Genomic DNA, 20,520 nt, shown 5'->3' with positions numbered 1-20,520 from the left:
GGTTGAGCAAAACATGGGAAACCCTGCAAATTGGGAATTGTAAAAGAATCCGTGGAAGAAAAGGGTCCGTCCTTTGTTTTAGAAAGGCTTCCAACGGCTTTCCCTCAAGGGAAAAACTCCCTTCAAATTTCAAAGCTTCCACCAATTAGGCAACAATATAACAGAATTCCTCCAAGCCTACATGTTAAAAAAATATATAAATTACAACACAGATTTCATTTCAGAATGGTGCATATGGGAAACTGCCCGTGGAATTAGATACTAGTACATGTTGTCGTAATCATGTACAGCCAACTATAAAAGGCTGTCATAACAAATTGAAAAGCGAAAATAGTACTAAATGCTAATAGAAAGAGAGTGTCCATCTAGACAAACAACATACCGCAAAAGCATATACAGAAACCCATTAGTACCCAAGGCATTTGCCTATATGCTGCTCACAAACTGCAAGAGTTAGGGGATTTAAGGCTGAGCCGTCACAAGGAGAACAATGCTAATGAATTTGAATTGCAATCAGAAATGTTTCGAGAAAAACTATTTACACGGTTAAATTTAAGAGAGATTGATCAATGGATCTGTAGCATGAAAAAGAATGGTATTTCTTGTTACACAACCTGCGAAACACCAAGCTGCATTTGACCGCTACGAAAGCATAAATACAAGTAGTGAATTCCGATATCACACTTTGTTCTCCAAGTAGCACAAGCAAATCAGAGAAGCTTTGATATAACATGACAAGAAGTCCAGAAGGCTTTAGAGGCAGCTCTGAGAAGTAAAGGGTTTTGGTATATCCTGTTGAGTACAGACGAATAAATTTTCGTATCAGCCAAAAAACATTAGAGTACAATCAGAATGATAAAATAGGAAGGTGCCGGATCTCAAAGACAACTGAGCAAACTTCTAGCAATTGCAGGAACTCAGAAAAACTGGTTTGTCAAGATTAAAATTATAACCTACCCAATTGCAGTTGCCCCCCAGGATGCCACATTATATATGACTTTACTTCCATCCCATGCTTTTCGAAGCTTTCCCTTCTTCTTTTTTATGGAGAAGGTCTTGCTCAGTGCTACAAGAGAATTCAAAAGTGTGTCAGAATTCCTATGCCAAATTAATGGCCAGAAATATTGTATTAATTATGGAATAAAAGATATTTGAGATGGAAAATAAAAGTTATACAGTGAAATGGTATCTTAAAATTTTCATTAACATTTAGGGAGGAATATAATTGGATACCAAAACTCAATAATGAAGACAAACAAACTCACCTTCCTGAAGTTGATTGGGGGTCAAATCCTGGGAAAGAAAACATAATAAAACTCTTTAGCATCCAGTGCTGTATAATCCATCATGAACATGCATAGACACTTTTATTCAGTCTGCCAAAAAGTAAGACCACAGAAAAACTTTTGACATAAAACAACCAAATTTTCTGGCTTAAGTGTATAATGTGTGAATGACTACAAAGAGAAATATTAAATTCCAAAATAATAAGAACACCAACAAAGAGCAAGAACATCACATACCTTAGTCTGTTTAAGGGACAGCAAATATGCAGCCATAAAACATGCAATGCCTTCCACTATATCTTCCTGCCTAACAAGAACATAATCTTCTTGATCCGAATCAACATCTTCGCCTTCCCAAAGATCATTTTCATCAACCATGTCCCAAGAACTACCTTCTTCTGGTTCCAAAGAAGAATTTCATTAGCATTCAGGCAACAAAGATCATTCTAAAACCAATAAGAAAGTTCCCTAAAAGCAGAAACTTCAATACTTTAACAAATATGCCTGCTCAATGTGTTGGCAAAGAGTCGAACTTATATACGCTAACAGTCTAGAGGGGACCATCTTTGGATGCATACCAGCAATGTTTTCTGGAACTGGCACCTGAGCACACTCTAGCTTTTCAAGGAAGTCAGAGCATTGAACTCTAGATTTGAGAAGACCGCACAACTGCATCAGATATACAAAATTATTAAAAATATTTGTTAGGAAAGCAAATGCCAAACTTATTGCAAATTTTCAAAATCTTCTTTCTATCATGCTGCTAATTTTATATGCATAATCTATGTCATAAAGCCATTTACATTAAATAAAAAAAACTATTCATAAATTCAAGGGTCATACAGCATTCTAAATCAAGAAATAAGGAATCACCATAAGAAGGTGCCAGGTTTTCACAAACCAGGCTCTGTTTTTACACTTCATTTATCTAATTTGAATTCCTTTTAGATTAGTTCCTAATCTTATATCTTTGTTGGACCAAAGTTCTACTTCACATGATGAATGTCATACAGGAAAAGTTTCAATCTCTTCTCTATGATTCATTCTCATTTATCTCCTTTTTCAAACTAAATATACGTATATATAAACAGAAACAAAAACATGCAAAAGGAGCATTGCAATTGATATAACATCAATGAGACAAAGGCTAAGAGGCAAATGGACTCAGAAGCAAACAAAGCATTGTATAATGAATTTGAAAAGGCAAAGGGTAATTTAATCTTTTCATGTTTTATTTACAGTCGACTCCTGCCCTCCACCCTCTGGCCTACTTCCATACAAGGTTTTTTTTTTTTTCCCCTTTTCAATTCAATAGTGAAAGAATGCAATCCAAGCCTTCATTAGCTTTTAGTCCATCATATCATTTCTCCATCTTATGACAACATACAAGCTTCTCAACCTGAGCCATACTCAAGACTGAATCTATCATCACAGCAAAAACTACAAACTCACATCAATAAGTAAAACAAACCAAGCTCAACCAGTAACATTCTGTCTTGCAAAACTACACCCTTTCAGAATGCAGCAGTGAAAGAAAGTACTTGACATAGATATGCAACTAAGCATGCAACACGACCAAACGTTTGTCCAAAGAGAACTAACATTTAGCTATAATATAAGTTCAATTGTCTTATTCAAGCTGAGTTCAACTCAGATCCGAATTACTCATCAATCAAATAAGAAAAGCATAATCCTCAAATGAGCTACTTACCTTAGCTGAACTTCTATGAATCAAAATTTTTAAATTTCTGTTCTGAACATAGAATTTTCCATAACAAACCATAGTACAAGTTTAAATAAACCAATTCTTCACAAAGAACAGAACAAATCTAGCAAAATGAAAACAATCGTTTTTACGAGCTAAACAGTTATTATTTAAAATTCTCACATAGATTTCCTTTCCTTCATTCGTTGTTCTATCTATCAAACAGAAATGCAAATCAAGAATCCAACCCTAAGAAAAGTAACAACAAACAATAAACAAAAAAGAATTAAACAAACCTCCTCGGCTTCTTGATCTCTTCGAAGACCGACGCCGCTGACTTCCTCTTGAGGATCCATGTCATCTTTATCGTCGTCATCTTCATCGTCATCGTCATCATCGATTCCACCTTCATTGTTACTAAGCAATTCGAGAGCTCTCTGGCACTGCTCCAGCACAGCTTGCAAAGTCTTCCTCTTAACGCGAACCTGATCTTTCTGTTCCACAACTTTTCCCTTCATCTCCCCAACTTCCATCGCCAAAGATTCGCTGCTCGAACCCGTAACCGCTACTTCCATATCGCCCCCTAAAACTATTAAAAATTTCCACACCAAACCCCTCGGTTTCAAACCCTAAAGAGATCAAATCAGATTAAACTAAAATTATGAAATCCTCGTCTTGTAAGCAAATCAGAAAACGATGGAAGGAAATCTGCTTTTGCTTTGTTCCCGGAACGAGATTATTTTATTCTTATAGAATTGCTCGTGAAGAATATGAAAATTTTCATTTTTTTTTTAAATAATGATGCGTTTTTGTCCTGGAAAAAGAGAAGAGAAGGGACTTCTAGCCGCCGTGACAGCTTTTGAGCAGCTCTACATGATGGATTTTGAGGTCCGTTTTGGTTTGGGCTTACTTGGGGTTGCGTGCCCGACCGACCACACGGGGGAATGAGAGAAGCTGGTCAATGTTATTGTTTAATTTTAAATTATATAAAATTCGGGGTTAACCCCAACAAATCTCCGTATTTATCTTGGATCGGTGAAAATTATAATATACTTTTAGCTAATCTGAATTGTTCCTTGTCTTCCTTGTGCTGTCGTTTCGAGAGTTGGAACTTTTATCGGACCTGGCCTTAGCAGCCAAATTATTAGTCCAAGGGTACAATATTTTCTACCAAAGCTTCCTATTTTGCTAGAGAAAAAAAAAAGTCTCAAAATATAAAATTTTGAATAATTTTTTTAATATTTATATTATTCAGGGATAATATTTTAAAAAATATTAAATTATTATTAAAAATAAATAAAAAATTATTTTTTATTACATTTAATTAAATTTAATTAATATTAATTAAAATATTATTTATTATTTTATATCATTTTATCATATAAGTATATCTTGTTACTATTCATAATGACATATCAACATATTATATTAATAATATGTGATTAGTCAACTAATGATCACAAAAATTCATTTGACTCAAAATAAAAATATAAAATTTTAATTAAAATGTAATCAAAGAATAATAATTTGTTTAACTTATTTTCAATAGTTTAAGCTTTTTTAAATATTATATCTATTATTTATAAATATTATTAACATATTTTGTCTCATATCTTGAATTGGATATATTTTTATACAAAATTCTTGAAGAAATAAGTTGGAATTAATTCCAAGGTTCACGTCATGTAAAATATAAATGCTTCGCCTATTTAATTTTGGACAAAAGAAATGGAAAAGAGACTCAAGAGGGGAAAACTTATACTGATAGTTTTCTTATATAAATTAATACTATATATTGATAATTTCAATCTTTTTGTGCAAAATTGCAAAGTTTACATTTGAATTTTTACATCACATATTCCATGAAATGTAATTATTTTATAAATAAATTAAGTGGCGTTTTAAAATTTTCAATAAAAATTAAATAATAGAGTAAATTCATGATAAATTACGCAAAAAAAAAATACACTAATGATAAAAAAAATAATGCCAAAATATAATCATATTGATAGATCTATGATGGGGAAATGAAGACATCAAAAAGAGTCAACATGATATCATTTTTTAGTTATTTGTCATTGTTAATGAAGTTTTTACATGATTATAAATTAAAAAAAATAGTGTAGCTAGGTTTTAGATGGAATGGCAATAGATTTCTCAAAGTGTCTTAATTTTTAATTTTTTAAAGTATTTTAATTTTAAAATTAAAATATCAAAAGTAATTAAACGACAAAAGTTAGGAATAAACTATTGACATATTAGTAACCAGGATCTCACTTTCATAAAAGATAAAATGAGTTTTAAATTTATAAGTAACTTTTTTTAATAAATATGTTTTTTTTTAACAAGAATATGATTTCGTGATAAATAATATCAAAGTCTATTAAATTACCTGACATATTTCACAAGAAATATTAAAATTGAGATAAATCCAAATCAATCCATTTATTTTTTGATTGAAAAGGAATGATCGTGAAATTAGTATGTAAATAATTATTTAAATGTAATCTAGACAAAAAAAAGTATATTTTTTAATTAAAATACCTTTCCGGATATAATGTTTAGAGTTGTAAAATTTTTAAAAGACTTTAAAACCTTTATTATCTTATAAGTTTTAAGTTTCAATTTTTGTTATTGTTCAGATGCTTTTAATTTGAAGCTTAATTAAATGTTGTCACTTAATTAAAACTAACCTTCCATTTAAGATTAAACTCTCAACCATAAATCTTCTTTTCTATCTTTCACCTTTTAAGTTAACATGAGAAAAGAAAACCATTTATTTTCCCCACTTCCCGTTTTCTTCTTTCCATTGTATTACCACACACACACACATATATATATGTATATATATATAATATTAAATTCAAATCTCAAAGTTAGAAAACTTATTTCGAGAACTATCACATTTCCAATCATAGTACTTAATTCTTTATTGCTTTGGCATACACCCACTCTCTCTCTGGATATTTGACTTTGAGGAGAGGAGCAATGCTAGGACATCTTTTCTAAAGAATATAGCTCAGGTTATATTAATTTCTTAAGCACCTTTTTTTCTATTAATTACTTATATGTCTTATGTAAAACATTTTTTTATCAAATCATAAATAATCCAATATTCAAGTAACAAGGTGAGAAATTGAAAACTTAATATTGGTTTGAGAAATTGTATCTTCAAACGTTAATATCTTCTTAAGCCTTTGTTCATTACTGGGTAGATTGAGTACTTAATGGAAAGGCACAAAATTTTGATAGAAAAACGGATTAATTGCGAACAACGAATTGTTCAGAAAGAACAATGATTGAGGAAACAAATAAATAGATATATTGAAAGCTCAATCAATAATGGCCATGATCGTTCTGCCCCCAAATTTCGGATCAGAGCTTTTGGTTTTTAACTCGATCAATCAACACCTGTGATAGTGTTCATCGACATGGACCCCACCTAGACCAACGGACCCCACACTAGTTCGGACCAACCGTGATCAAATCCGTAAACCATCTGGGGTCGAGTGGCCCCAACTCTTGAATTCACGGGGCAAAAGGCCGTCAAAAAAGGGGGAAATTACTGGGATTGCCATTTCCCTCCAAGCACAATAATTTTCGGACGGAAAGAACGTAAAACTAAAGAATAGGGGTGACGTGTACCACTGCTGCACAATCGGAGGCCTGCTTCCCCCCTCTTTTGGAGGGCTTTTAGGCTTTTCCTTTGCTTGACCAAACGGGGTTTCCGTTGAGCGAAGAATTCCGAGCCAAAGCACTCACACAAACAAACAAAGAAGAAAAAAGAAAGCAGAGAAAAATTCTCTCTGTTCTCACCTTTACGCTTCTTCCTTATCTCTTTTTCTTTTCGTCTACATTTTCCTTTTCTCGTTTTCCCACGAAGTACATTTCAAACTCACGTAAAAGTTTTTCTGGTTTGCATTTTTTTTTGAATTTGTTTGGTGTTATTTTGTTTGTGTTTGAGTTTTGCTATGCTTTTTGTTTGTTTAAATGTTGTGAATGAGCGGCATTATGGAAATTGATGAGTACAAGGTTGGTGCAGATTTTTGTTCAAAGTTTGATTTCGTGACCTGTTTGGGATGTATTTTTTCTGATTCTTGAGTGATCAGAGGATTATGGCTACCAAAAAGGACGAACCGTGTCAGGCACACCAGGTTTTGATCAATCTCTTTTTTCTTTTTGTTATTTTTCTAACTCGTTTTTAGAAGACTCTGAAGTTCAAAAACTGAAAAAGGAAGAACTACATTGTGATTTTACGTTAATTTTTTTTTATTTTGTAATTAGAAAATGCCTAGCAAAAAGGAAGAACCGTCTCAAGCACAACAAGTAGGTTATTTTTCTTTTAATTTTTGTTTACATTAATATAGTTTTTATGGAAATTTTGCATTGAAAATTACCTCTGTTCGTTTTTCATTGTTTGCGATGTGATCTCGTTAGCAGAGGATTCCTTCCAAAAAGGAAGAGCCGTCTCAAGGACTTCAGGTATAGATCAATCTTGCATTCTTTTCTGATTCTTTTTTTAAGTAAAGGATTTGAGCCTTAAGGGGAAAAAAACCAAAACCGAGATTCTGATTTTTAAAGGAGATTTTTGTGATGAAAATCCCTTTTTGTTTTCTCCCTGAAGGGAGAAGCTGCTGCTCCAGGACCACCCACTCCAGCACCAGGCCCGCCGGATCATCTGCATTCTCGTGGTGGCAACTCGGTAAACTGCTCTCTCTCCTCTCTGGATTGTTATTTACTTTTCTGAATTGAACTGTTTATTGCATATTGCACATGACCATTCATTCCCTAGATTACCGTGCAGTCATCTTTGTCATCATCGTGATCGTGTTAGTAATCATCTTTGTCTACCACTTGTCTACTTATGTGCTTGGGATTACAACTAAAGGTTTGGAATCATTTTATGGAAAGATCGCATATAAAGCAGTTATTCTCTTTTGATATTATCAAGCACATTGTTGCTGTTACTGTGACCTGCATTCTGTATTTTAAGTGCATTGCTAGCTTTACCTTCTTGAGATCATTCCTTATATTGTCCCGCATTCCCTGTTTTTTAAGCACGCAGTTTACAAAACTGTAGTAAAAGTTAGTGCATTTTAAGGTTCAAAACTTTCTTGCAGGTTTTAAAGAGTGGGCCACTTTTTCTTTCATCAAAAGGTTTGTTTACTTTGCTTGGTTAAATCATTCTTTGGTCTTTAATTCAGTTACTCATTTGCCTTTCACAGAAGTACAACCTCGACTTACATTTAACAGGAAAAATATCATTACTAGGTTTATATTGAAATCACAATCCCAGGGTTATGTCTTGGATTCCTCTGGGTTATTATTATCCCTTTCCTTTTTTTCCTTTTTTTTTAATTAAGGAATTGGATGGACATCATGGAAGAAAAGGTGGTTTATTTTGACACATACTTCGTTGGTTTTCTTCAGAAGTGATCCTGTAAGTACTTGCATTCTGGAAGATTGTTGGTCTCAACATGGATGCTTGTGCTTATTTATCCGTTTTTTACATCCTCTGTTACAATTAAATGATCATAAGGAAACAGTAAAGTGATAAAAGGTCATATGATGTGGTACTCATTTTCTAACTCTACTAGATTTTAAGATCCTCAGGGATGATGCTGATTGGCTATGACTATCTTTTATGTGCACGGGTTCTCTCTCAATCAAAACCATCTGGTTCTTGAGTATCATTTCCACTTTTGTGAATGACTATTAGCGGCTAGAATATATCTGAATCAAAAAGATGAATGAAAATGAAACACTTGTGTCTATCTCACACAGCAGGTCTTGTCACTGGTTTTACAGTTTTTAGGTTGTCTTTGGGCAGACTTAATTAGAATATTGGAAAATCTTTCATGCTAGATTAAGCCTTAGGAAATTAGGAAACATGACCTAAAAATTAAGTCATTAGTGTGGCCCTAAATTAATGAAAGTTACCTATCAAGGAATGAGTGCTAATTTAGAATGACCTATTAGCAATTTGGACTGATGTACATTTTTAATGTTGTAGAAGGATGTAAATAAGCACTGCAAAATTGACAATTATGGTTTTATAGTTCAACATATCAATTCATTCACCAATTCTTCTTTGGTTCTCCAGCAGAGTGAAGATAAAAATGAAAGACATAAATTCATTAGATGGGTCATCCCGATTTCTAATTGGGTTAAACTTTATTATGATGCACTATAACACACATGGGGCCTCTTCTACAGGCTGTGATATTAGAGAGCTTCAGCTCGAAGAATAATATTAAAAACTTATTTAACTATTGCTTGGGTTTAGGAACGGACTTGGTCTTGGGTATTGTGGAAGAACTCCAGTAAGCAGTCCCTGAGGCAAAAGTAGAAAATCTAGATGGGTTGATATTATTGGTTAGATGTTATTATTATCCTGATGATATCTTGTTCTCTTCTCTTCATATCCCTTGCACTAGTCCATTTCTCTCTCCCTAGCTGCATTTTGCATACTTAAGGTTTTAGAAGATTAATGCACAGTTGTTTTACTGCTCAGAGTGCCATTTCTCAGAAGGGGAATGAAGTGAATTTAACTCTTGGTGGTATTGATCTCAACAATTCAGGCAGGTTGGCTTGCTTTTCTGAATACATGATCAATTTGATCTCTTCTTAAAGTTGCAAATATCATGGAAGTTGGAAGCATTTACTAACTTGTGATACCTTTTAAAATTTCTAGTGTGGTTGTCAAAGCTGATAAAAAACTCTTAACCGTACTATTTCCCGATGGCCGCGACGGACGAGCCTTCACACTCAAGGTGCTTCTTCCCATTCTCGAACAATATTTTCTCCTTTGATTACTGTTTTGACTGTTTTGGATCATACTTACTTTATATTTTCCTTAGCATGATAAATAGTTGTAAGCTCTCTATTTGAATCGCATTCAATATCAAGATTCTGCTGAAACAGTTAAAGATCTTCCTCACATCAAAAGGTGACCAAAATGAATCTAACCAAGAATGAGCTTTAATGAAAAGCTGAAGCATAAAGACCTTGTTACTGAGCAACCAGCACCTGCATGTTCCTAGAATGCCCTGAACATGATAATTTCATCCTTGGTACAGAAGTTTTATTCAAGTCAGTCACTCTATTCTTTGCTGATAGCATTCTTTATCGAATGAAACCCATTATTAAGAACCTTTTTGGCCGCATTACTGGTTTTGAAGCAGGAATGCAGAGAGAAAAGCACTCATTATGTGTCTATCTGATGTTATGGAAAACTTCAATGCTTAATCAAATGGCAAGACAGTGAGATTTTGGGAAAATAAGATGACTAGAAGGTTCCTTTTGTTGGTGTTGCAGGCTGAAACTTTAGAGGATTTGTATGAGTGGAAGACTGCACTTGAGCATGCTTTGTCACAAGCACCAAGCTCTGCTCATGTGATGGGACAAAATGGCATCTTTGGGAACGATCAAGCAGATGCAGTTGATGGTTCTAAGGAACCAGGTAGTTTCTGCAGCAATGTTTTTTGAGTGTTGTGTTTATTGTACTGTGGCTTCATTTGTATTTAGGCCTGTCCCAACGTAAACACCAGAAGTAATGCATGACGTGTGGCGAACTATAATTGCATTTGTATGATGTAACAAAATCAGCAAAATTTAGGCTTGCTTCGAATTGACAGCCTTAGTTGTCAGTTCCTCCTACTCTTTTTTCACTGTACCCTCCTTTTTTCTAGTTTTCCTTTATCTGTTCATTCTCTTTTTTTCTTTTGCAAGTCTGTCAAGTTGTTTCTTGAAAAATACCAAGCTTCCAACCCAGTTGGCTGCTTTGTTTCATTTTTCCTTTCATATCAGATATTGATGCTCTTCTCTTCCTCTTTGTTAGTGAATGATAAACAGCCTGTGAGATCTACAGTCATAGGCAGGCCAATTTTACTTGCACTGGAAGATGTTGATGGAGCTCCAACATTTTTGGAGAAGGCCCTCAGATTTGTAGAAGAGCATGGTGAGCTTTCTTTTGTATTAATTGTTGCATAGTGCTAATTCCATATGTTGGGTAACTGTCTAATGCATATATCTAGTGAGTATATGTGCATGTGTGTTTTTATTATTTACCTTTGCTAGAGATATGCATATTCTGGATCATCTTCCTGCACCTCGCTAGTGATAAAAAATTTTCTTTATCTTTTTTCAAGAATTTTCCTCATTTGTTCACAATTTTAGTGGCCTCAGAAGATGTGGGTGTGATATATTACTGTTTGGCAATTGCAGTAATATGGCCAGAGCACTTGTTATTCATATTCATTCAGCAACATTTGATCATATAAAAATAATTTAACAGGAGTCAAAGTAGAAGGGATCTTACGACAAGCTGCAGATGTCGAAGATGTTGAGCGCCGAATTCGGGAATATGAACAGGGTTTGTTCAGACACATTCTGTCCCTGACTATATTCTTTATTCTACTCTTTTTTACATTGGTTACAGTTACTTTAGGTTGTGCTCCTTCCTTACAATTTCTTTGAATTTACAGTTTCAATATATAAAAGTTTGGCTGGTAAACAATGCTATCAAGGGTATATTTGTAGGAACTTAAATTTGAATTGATATCCATGTAAGGATGCTTCCTTGCTTATTGAATAGGACATAGCAAGAAGCCAAAGATTTATTGTAGAGTTGTAGTTGCACATCACAATACTTTCTGTTCAGTCTTCTTTAACTCTTTTGGGACATGCTTATCATGCAGGAAAAAGTGAGTTTTCTTCTGACGAGGATCCTCATGTCATTGCTGATTGTGTCAAGGTATGCCTTATTCGTTTCCACAAGATTCTTTCATAGAAGTTACAGCATAAACTGAACCTGGTACTTTGTTGTTTAATTTCCTTCATGCCATTTTCCAGTATGTCCTTCGAGAGTTGCCATCATCTCCTGTTCCTGCATCTTGCTGCAATGCCCTACTGGAAGCATGCCGTAAGTCTTTCATTGAAGTGTTTGCTTTTCTATCTTACCCTGTAATAAATTGAGTTCATAAACTGCTTCACCGAAACTGGATTCTTGATGCCTCTAATTTTAAAGGGAAGTATATTTTAGATAATCTCTATTGGAGTTAAATGTGCTGTTTTATTATTCATTAATCTAAGAACAAATAAGAATTTCATGTACTGGGTTCTTGTTTTAAGCATTCATTGGGTGAAGTTCTTGCATTCTCCATTGGTTGGCTCCTTAAGGGATGTAGTGGAAATTGTCCAGTTGAATATCATTCAGCTCTCTGACATTGCATTTTGGATGATTTACCTATCTGTTATGACTTTTGAAGATTTCGTTTTGTTGTTTTTCTGTTATTTGACAATATGCATAATTAGGAACTGAACGTGGTGCTAGAGTCAATGCTATGCGTGTGGCTGTATTGGACACATTTCCTGAGCCAAACCGTCGCTTATTACAGAGGTAATTGATTCATCACTTTCACTCTTTGCCCTTTTAAGTATGCTTTTCTGATTAAAATAAGAATATCTTTATATTTATGGATTTAAATGATATTGTGAACAATGTTGATATGCTTTTGTTTTAAGTTATGCAATTAATGTTGTCTTTCTGAAAATTCAATTATTAATACCTTTTATCAATCCATGCATGTATAAAATTAGAAAACCACATTAAAAATAACTCATAATTGAAAATAGATATAAAATGATAAGATTTGTAAAACTAAAGGTGAAAAAAGGGTATTCTTGTTGTCACAGAAGTTTCACACCTACTAAGCCACTTCTGTATAGAGCAATTGTTTTCTTTGTTGGCATTTGGTTAAAATAGATTTTCTGAAAGTCATAATTCAGTTACTTTTACATTGTGTCTTTTTGGATTTCTAGACAATTTTCACTCACTATTCTTGTTGGGGGGGGTGTCAAATTCTTCTTTTCTTTTCATTGAAATTGCACTTTATATTTTCTTCAGAAATTCTTTTAGGTGATGTGTTTGGGTGAGTGAAAATCTTGATTAACCACAGCTTCTTGTTGCTATAACAAGTATTAGAGTGAGGCAACCCCTCTGATATATGCCCTGGAAAATGGGTGGGGATGGGAAACTGGAAATAATATCTTGTTGAAGACATAAATGTAGAAACTAGAATTAATAATCCTAGCACACCAGAACTTGTTGAATATTCGAAAATTATTCACTCAAAAAGCAGAATACATCTTTTAACTTCCTATTAGTTTTCAGCACCTAGTGATTATTGTTGAAAAATTATGAGTGAAATGCTTTTCTCATAGCCATGGGCATTTTAGAAAAAAAATTGGTTTCGATCTTATTTCAACAATTAAATATAGCCTCATTCTTTGCTTTCCCAAAAAAAAAAAAAAAACTCATTCTATGCCATCTTGGCTTCTACTTGCCTATTTCCATATTTATCTTTTTGTTCCTTTCCTTCAGAATTCTATTGATGATGCAAAAAGTGGCTTCTCACAAAGCTGACAATTGGATGAGCTCTTCTGCTGTGGCAGCTTGCATGGCACCCTTGCTTCTTCGCCCCCTTCTAGCTGGTGATTGTGAGATTGAAAATGATTTTGATGTGGGTGGGGATGGTTCAATTCAACTGCTGCAAGCAGCTGCTGCAGCAAATCATGCTCAAGCCATTGTTATAACATTATTAGAAGAGTATGATAAAATATTTGGGGTAAGCTGTAATTATTGTCTTCTTTTCCACAATTGCTTCTGATATGGCTTTCTGTAGTCACTATACAGACATGTATGTACCCCATAAAAATATGAGCTCTAAGGCTTTATCTGTAGTTCACAATCAATATGTTTTGTTTCTATTTTGTTCTTTTGGAGCCAATATGATCATTAAGTCAAAATTGTTTGTGTTGTCCTGGTCTGTATGCGCTATTATTGGTACAGAATCTTAAGTGACTAGATTATGACTGTCTACTAGTGGAATTTGAATGAAGTTAAGCGAAGTCATAACATCCTCTAGTAGAACTGTCTGTACTATCTTCATGTCTTTCTTATTCACGTGGCAATTGCCTTACATTCTCTCCTTACAATGCAAGCAAAATAAATGTGAGAGCCATCATAGCGGTGGTAATTGAATATTTCTAAGTCTTTTTGAATATTAATGGTCTTAAAAACAACAATAGATGAGACTGTTTTCCATATTCCAATTATTTTTTTACTTTTGTTTGGATTTGGTTTTTACGCTGTGATTTCGAGCTCAGCAATTTGTTGGCAGGTAGGTTCTGTTTCCCCTGATTTATACTCTGACTCAGAAGAGAGTGGAAGTGAAAGTGAGGAAGCAACTGATGATGGTGAGTCCTATGAAGATGATGAAGATTATGAAGATGATGATTGCGATGATGCAACACAGATGTCTGATGCATACAATGATGATGATGAATCCAATGATGATGATGATTTAGCAAGTAGAACAGGCAGTGAGAGTGGTCACTCCATTAACAATGATCTGGATGATAATAAGGCTTGTTTCTCTACTTTCTTACAATGGCATTTACATTTTTATATTTTGTTCATGATGGCTGTGACAAGCTTAATACAAATTTTGGAATGGTTAAAGCTTTCTATTCTCTAAATTCCATTTACCTCTCTTTAATATACATGATATGCACTCTGAGCTTGTAGGCTATCAGATTTATTTGCTCAGTCTATATATTTTTCTGATTTTGGAGCTTGTTTATCTTCTCCCTTTATGACAATCTGGAAACTCAAGGTTTCTATTGTCTCCATGTCCTTTTTTGTTTTCTCCTTTGAATGTATGCTCACAATATGGACTTTGACTTACTGCTGAGCAAATTGTATTCTAAATCATCTTTGCAGCATCATATATCAGAATCAGATGTATTCAGTTCTCTCTCTTTCCCTTATAGGAATCATGATTTATTCTCCTTTGCTATTTTAGTTGGTAAAGGGCAGCTTGTTTTAATGAAGCCATGTGCTGTTGCATTTTGTGGCCCCTCGCTTTAGATTTTGAGTATTATCTTTGTTTCACTTGAAAAATTAAAAAGAGCAATAAATCAGTAATAAAAGGATGATGACTATACTTACATGAACTGCAAATGAAAATGTAGGATTCTGATTATTCGAGCTCAGGTTCTGAGCTGTCTGAAGCTGGTGATGATTTAAAGGCCACTAAGAAATTATCAAGTTCACCGCATTCTTCACTATCTGAAAATGATAATGCGGAAAGGAGTGAGGATAATCAGAGTAGCAATAGTTCAGCAACAGAGACCAATAAGTCTGCCGAGCTGTCAAAAGGTGTTCATGGAGAAATCAAGTTGGAGGATCAGTTAACCAGTCATAATCAAATCTCATGCATTCCAAAATCCGTATCTATAGGAAATGGACCTGACCACAATGTTAGGCGTCCCACTGTTTGGGGACGTACTGCTGTAAGTGTTTGTTTTCTGGATTTATGAAGTGTTCTGCTTTTGGCCTAGTTCGTTTTACTTTCTCTCTTAGCTAATAAGTATTTGCAAGCATGCATTCCGGCTCTTGCAAGTTACCATAGTTAATTAACTTACAACAGCACAAGTTGGTCTATGTATTTATAGTCTTGTAGTAAACTTTTATTTAATTTTTTTATCTGGTCTTCTTCCAGGCAAAGAAGAACCTTTCTATGGAATCCATTGATTTTCCATGTGAAGAAGAGTAAGTGATGTTCCCATGATCTGAAGACAGAAATGTCATATAAGTTTGCCTACTTGTTTTCCTAGTTATTCTTGCACGTAGCGTTAGAGTTACCCAATACCGCTGAAAGTTCCAAGCACCTTTGAAAGGCTTTATTCATGCTTAGGATGAAGCAATATATGCTTTGCATAGCATAATATTTGAAGCCAAAAGGGAAAAAGCAAAAACAATATAGAGTCAGACCTTTTTATATTAGTAATAATAGCTCTATTTTCTTTTCTTGCTTACTTAATTTTGACCCAATTTCAGGGCTGAAATCGAGACACTTGAGGCTGAAAAATCTGACTTGCAAAACAGACTCACAGAAGAGGTTCTGTGAAATTTGCCCTTTCTTATGATTGTTATCTCAGTCTGTTTGGAGACATTTTTTAATGTCAACTTTCTAAAATAGATTGAAGGTAATGCCATTCTCGAAGCCAGCTTGGAAAAACGAAAGAAGACATTGCATGAGCGTCGCCTAGCTCTTGAGAAAGATGTATGTTTGTCAGGGGATTTTTTTTTCATTTCTTTTGTGTGCTGTTGTTTCTGTTTCTCATACATTGCGTCAGGAATCAAGATATGTATCTTTAGCAACCACAGATGCATGTCGTTATGTTAAAAAATGGTTTGAAGGCAATGCATTTCTTTAATATCTATGGAAGTTAGTGAAGATCTGATTATGCATTTCGTTCTTCCCCTTTCAATATAAATTTTTGTGCAAGTTGTAAAATACAGGTCCAAAATTAGGAGCATGAAAATTATATAGGTGCATCATTGTTTGTTTTGATCCCGTTTATTACTGCAAGAACTCCTATTCATAAGACAAAATCCTTGTGCAAATTGGTTGTTCTTATTAAAGTTTTTTTTTTGGGCATGGTATACAACTTTTTCCATTTTGCCCTGGCAGAAAGAGTTGAGGGTTGAATATCAGCCATGAGCATATGGCATGGTTTTTATAACAAAGTGCAGGAAAATCATCTAGAGTGGACAATTAAATGTTTTCTGGGAAGCATACATTTGTAATATGAACAACAATTTCTTTTGTTTTGTTGATTTACAAAATTTAATATTTGTTTTTGCATTTATATGTTATTCATTAGTTATTTGCACAAAGCTAATGGTTTTTATCGCCAATACTGTGCTAGTTTATGAGAATGGCCCTGTCTTGATTGTTACTTTTGATTGTACTTAAGGTGGCAAGATTAGAGGAAGAGTTGCAAAGGGAGAGGGATAAGAGGATGGCTTTGGAAGCAGGACTTAACCCATCTCAAGGACCCATAACTCTCCCAGCTACGATTGATGAAAAGGTAGCCAGTGGCCTATCTTAGATTTAACTACTGTTACTAATCTTTATTTTGCATCAAATTTTAACTTGAGAATATGATAAAGACAAAGGCAGATCTCAAAGACATAGCTCAAGCAGAGGCAGACATAATCAATCTGAACAAAAAGGTTGATGATCTGGGAATGCAGCTTAATCAACAGCTTGAGAAAAATTCTGTTTCCATGAATGATTCATGCAATAAACATCAACCAAATCATCAAGCAAAAATGTAAGCTTTCAGTTGCTTCTCTCTCACAATGTCACATTTTGTTGGTCATTAGTTACAAAACATTTCTTTACTTTGTCTCTTTGTGAGAGTTGAATACTTATCGTCCTTGTAGTGATTGAAATTGGTTAAAGTATTTTGGTCATTGTTAACTCACCATAATTCATGCTTTAGATTTAGTATTAACTTGTATATTTTTTTCAATTCCCATTCTCATCTCTTTTAAGAACTTGATTTCATGTTCATTTTCCTCTTCATAAAGGAAGGATAAGCCAAAAGGTACTGAAGCTGCTTTCGAAAGGTCAGGAAGCAAGGTAAACTCACATTCATTTGAGGCAGCATGAAGTACTCTAGTTCCCTAGAAAGTGTATAGAATTGGTTCTATTGTTTTACTTCGATAACTGCATTTCATTTTCTTTGACATTCAAACCTCTCCTTGTTCATCCTTTCTATTTCTTGAATTTTGATGTGTTTGCGTTTGTTATTATGGACATAGTATTAGTTAGCAAATTTAGTTTTCCTGGAAGTTATTTGAAGATGAATCCAATGAATGGTGAAATGACAATTGAGTCTATGCTCTGTGTATATTGATGCATGGAGATTCCACATGCACTCAGCACATTGGAACTTGTGAGAGTAAAAGTTGGTGAGGAGAAGGGAAAATATGACAATCTCTGCAGGATATGATCAGTTTTTTTTTCTCCTGATGAACAGCTTCATTTTTTTATTATCAATATCACAACCCGTCCATGTAGTGTGGGGGTCCTGCTGAACAACTTTATGGATGAAGTTTATATTATCTTCAGCTTCATAGTAATAAATTTCTTTTATGTGCTGTGAACTCTAATGCAGCGGACTTTAAGACACTATGTTTTATGTACAGATGATCTGAAACGCTTTAAATTAAAGATATACTGCACTGGTTCCCAACGAGTCAAAATTGAGCATTGGCTCTTCAAGCTTGGCTGGGTTTGTTTTGAATCAAAGTTGAGCTTGATTTGAACCTATTTTGCTTTAGGCACTTTATCCTCTCTTTCTCTCTCCCTCTTTTGTTTTTCTTTCTGGTTATTTTTCAACAGTGAGGTTAGCATTTTGAGCATTAGGCGTTTACTCTAGATACAGGCTGAGCTTGAACCTGTTAAAGAGATTTACTGTTAGTCACAAGACCTTTACCATGCAAATTAGCAACTATAATATTTTCAGCAGCTTTTGCATCACGTTATCTGTTGCTAACTTATTCAGGACAGCGTATTTCCATTTTGTTTGTCAAGTGATGTTATCAAATTATACTTGCCTTTTTAAGCTTTAAGTTTAGACTTAAGCTTGGGCTACATTTAAGATGATGATTAATGAATAATCCTAGTGTGGTCTCTTGGACAGCTGTGGGTTATCTGTAAAGTCACAGCTCCTGGCTATGTGACAATTTTGTTGTTAATGTTATTCACTGAACCCAGAGTATGATTCAGCAGGACACATATTTGGACGAAGCAGTCTGCAAGAATGAGAAGAAGCAGGAATCATCTTTGGCAAATAAACATACACCTCAAAACCAACAGTTGGATCGTTCAGCACATAACAGCAACCATATGCATGCAGCAGAGACAGCTGCACACAAGCCCCTTGCTCCCAGTAATTCCAAGAAGTCTGCTACAAAGGGTGAGGTATGCTTTATCTTAATTTAACATGACACCAGTTGTATCAAACTGTAATGCAATTTTCTAGAATTTGAACCCTTTACCATCAAAAGTTTGTGATTCAGGATAAAATTACTCTCTTCTCTTCATCTTGGAGGACATGTTTTCTTATCATTCCACGATAGCTTGCCATCATACTTCTTTCAGTGCATATTTGGTAATAATAGGTATCATTTGATACTGTTTTTTAAAAGCTAATTCTGTCATTCAGGGAGCCAATTCCCCATCTTCAGCGCTGACAAAACTGACAACCCGGCTCAACTTTCTGAAGGAGCGGCGAAGCCAGATTGCAAATGAAATCCTAGGTATGGAGAAAGGCCGAGGTTCAGGTCCAGCTGTTCCAAGCCCAGATAAAGGCAAAGGACTAGAACCTATTCAATCTGTTCAAAATACAGAAAAAGGTAGAGGACTAGACATCAGCCAATAACTGTAGAATCCAGGCAAAGGGGTGGGATAAGAAGGCCAAACATTTCCACCAGAAAAAAAAATCAGATAACCGGATCCAGATGGAGGTAATAAATACAGAAGACTAATAAACCGACTTTCTGGACAGGGGATGTTCTGAAGGCCATAGTGTCCTACAGTTCAGATAGAGATCAGGATTAGTAGGTCAGCATCTTGCTAACCCAAGGACTTAAGATTACCAGAGGGAGATGCTAGGAGACTGATGTTGATGCCCATTACGAAGAGGAGAGGCTAGAGTCCAGATACCCTTTAATCCAAGATGTACATATAAACTAGTATGTCCTAGATGTGAGCTGAATAATTTAAAATGTTGGTGACTGATTTTTGTTGTCAGAGAGACCAAGTAGGATTGTGTTGTAACTGCATGCTTATTGCTTTGATGGGCAAATGCAATTTTTAATTTAAGTTCCACTATCTATATTGATATACGCCAGATGAAGGTGAGCCCAGGATCGAGCCTCTACTAATGGCTTGACCCTTGAGCCTAGCGGAGAAGCCTCAAGCTTTGACCTGCACCCATCACTTCATGGCTGTCATGTACTCAAACCGAGTGTGCTGGGACTCCTTTTGAGTCTTTCCCATCCTATTCCTAATGCATCAAATTTTGAATGGGACATCATTACGCCACAGCCTCCAAAATCAATTTCTTGCAAAATTGAGGCTGAGAGCGACTCGAGAATCCATGTCGAATGCGAATCGCGAAAGGCCAAGACGTCCATAAAATTTTTTCATGGATATAAGACACCACTCGAATAGGACCATTTCCCCCACAAAGGTGGGGAGCTTAAACCTTAACCATCAAACTTTACCTTTGATGTTGACGTTGTAAAATAAATATGTGATGGTCCAAAAAAAACATTAGTAGTAATAAATTCTATTGATCTTCATTTATCAATAGGAAAATCTAAGTAAAACTAAATTATTCCCATCTAATTTATCGTCACCATTAATATTTAATCAATTAATCAAAATTCCTAAAGCAGCTTCCTAACTTGCTCCAACGTCACGAACAAAACCACCGTAAACGGCCCTTGCCTCGAAACCGTCGGTAAAAACCCTTTATAAAGGGCCCTAAACCCTTCCCTTCTCACCGTCTTCATCAAACAATCAATCGCCCCATTGTAAGGTGGGGCCTTGCCAGGCTCCACCTTCATGTTCATCACCCTCGTCTTTATAACATCCACCG

General features: G+C 34.8%; 2 protein-coding genes across 9 annotated transcripts; one reads left to right on the top strand and one right to left on the bottom strand.

Annotated features, from left to right (window-relative positions):
• Positions 1–235: 235 nt before the first annotated feature.
• LOC110416259 (RING finger protein) lies at positions 236–3,930 on the bottom strand. Of its 2 annotated transcripts, none has more exons than XM_021428193.2 (6): positions 3,288–3,930; positions 1,865–1,955; positions 1,524–1,681; positions 1,266–1,293; positions 958–1,066; positions 236–792 (listed from the first exon to the last, which is right to left on the bottom strand). In XM_021428193.2, exons 1-6 carry the CDS (start codon positions 3,564–3,566, stop codon positions 711–713), a joined length of 747 nt encoding a protein of 248 aa, XP_021283868.1. In that variant the 5' UTR covers positions 3,567–3,930; the 3' UTR covers positions 236–710. The 2 variants fall into 2 exon arrangements, with proteins under 2 accessions (XP_021283868.1, XP_021283867.1); XM_021428192.2 differs by having other exon boundaries at positions 1,524–1,684; positions 3,288–3,927.
• Positions 3,931–6,624: 2,694 nt separating this feature from the next.
• On the top strand, positions 6,625–19,739 carry REN1 (Rho GTPase activation protein (RhoGAP) with PH domain-containing protein). Of its 7 annotated transcripts, none has more exons than XM_021428167.2 (26): positions 6,628–6,873; positions 7,034–7,145; positions 7,276–7,317; positions 7,429–7,473; positions 7,616–7,693; positions 8,112–8,148; positions 8,355–8,431; positions 9,506–9,576; positions 9,686–9,764; positions 10,309–10,453; positions 10,832–10,951; positions 11,288–11,365; positions 11,691–11,746; positions 11,845–11,914; positions 12,307–12,391; positions 13,376–13,619; positions 14,175–14,420; positions 15,028–15,348; positions 15,558–15,607; positions 15,896–15,956; positions 16,038–16,121; positions 16,819–16,932; positions 17,015–17,178; positions 17,438–17,489; positions 18,642–18,836; positions 19,081–19,739. In XM_021428167.2, exons 2-26 carry the CDS (start codon positions 7,107–7,109, stop codon positions 19,294–19,296), a joined length of 2,769 nt encoding a protein of 922 aa, XP_021283842.1. In that variant the 5' UTR covers positions 6,628–6,873; positions 7,034–7,106; the 3' UTR covers positions 19,297–19,739. The 7 variants fall into 7 exon arrangements, with proteins under 7 accessions (XP_089639694.1, XP_021283842.1, XP_021283841.1 ...); XM_021428166.2 differs by having other exon boundaries at positions 6,628–6,890; XM_021428165.2 differs by having other exon boundaries at positions 6,628–6,905.
• The last annotated feature ends 781 nt before the right edge of the window (positions 19,740–20,520 follow it).

The sequence above is a fragment of the Theobroma umbraticum genome, unplaced genomic scaffold (genome assembly GCF_002168275.2).
Source record: "Theobroma umbraticum cultivar Fairchild unplaced genomic scaffold, ASM216827v3 scaffold_51.0, whole genome shotgun sequence".
In the NCBI taxonomy this organism is placed as follows: Eukaryota; Viridiplantae; Streptophyta; class Magnoliopsida; order Malvales; family Malvaceae; genus Theobroma; species Theobroma umbraticum.
Note: the sequence above shows the minus strand (reverse complement) of the source record. Positions and strands in the feature narration are given on the sequence as shown.

Coding starts and splice junctions, on each gene's coding strand:
- LOC110416259 (XM_021428192.2), bottom strand. CDS start 3,566: ATGGAAGTAGCGGTTACGGGTTCGAGCAGCGAATCTTTGGCGATGGAA. Junction 1,956..3,287: donor GAGATCAAGAAGCCGAGGAG/GTTTGTTTAATT, acceptor TATCTGATGCAG/TTGTGCGGTCTTCTCAAATC. Junction 1,294..1,523: donor TGTCCCTTAAACAGACTAAG/GTATGTGATGTT, acceptor TTTCTTTCCCAG/GATTTGACCCCCAATCAACT.
- REN1 (XM_021428167.2), top strand. CDS start 7,107: ATGGCTACCAAAAAGGACGAACCGTGTCAGGCACACCAG. Junction 15,608..15,895: donor GATTTTCCATGTGAAGAAGA/GTAAGTGATGTT, acceptor ACCCAATTTCAG/GGCTGAAATCGAGACACTTG. Junction 15,957..16,037: donor AAAACAGACTCACAGAAGAG/GTTCTGTGAAAT, acceptor TTTCTAAAATAG/ATTGAAGGTAATGCCATTCT.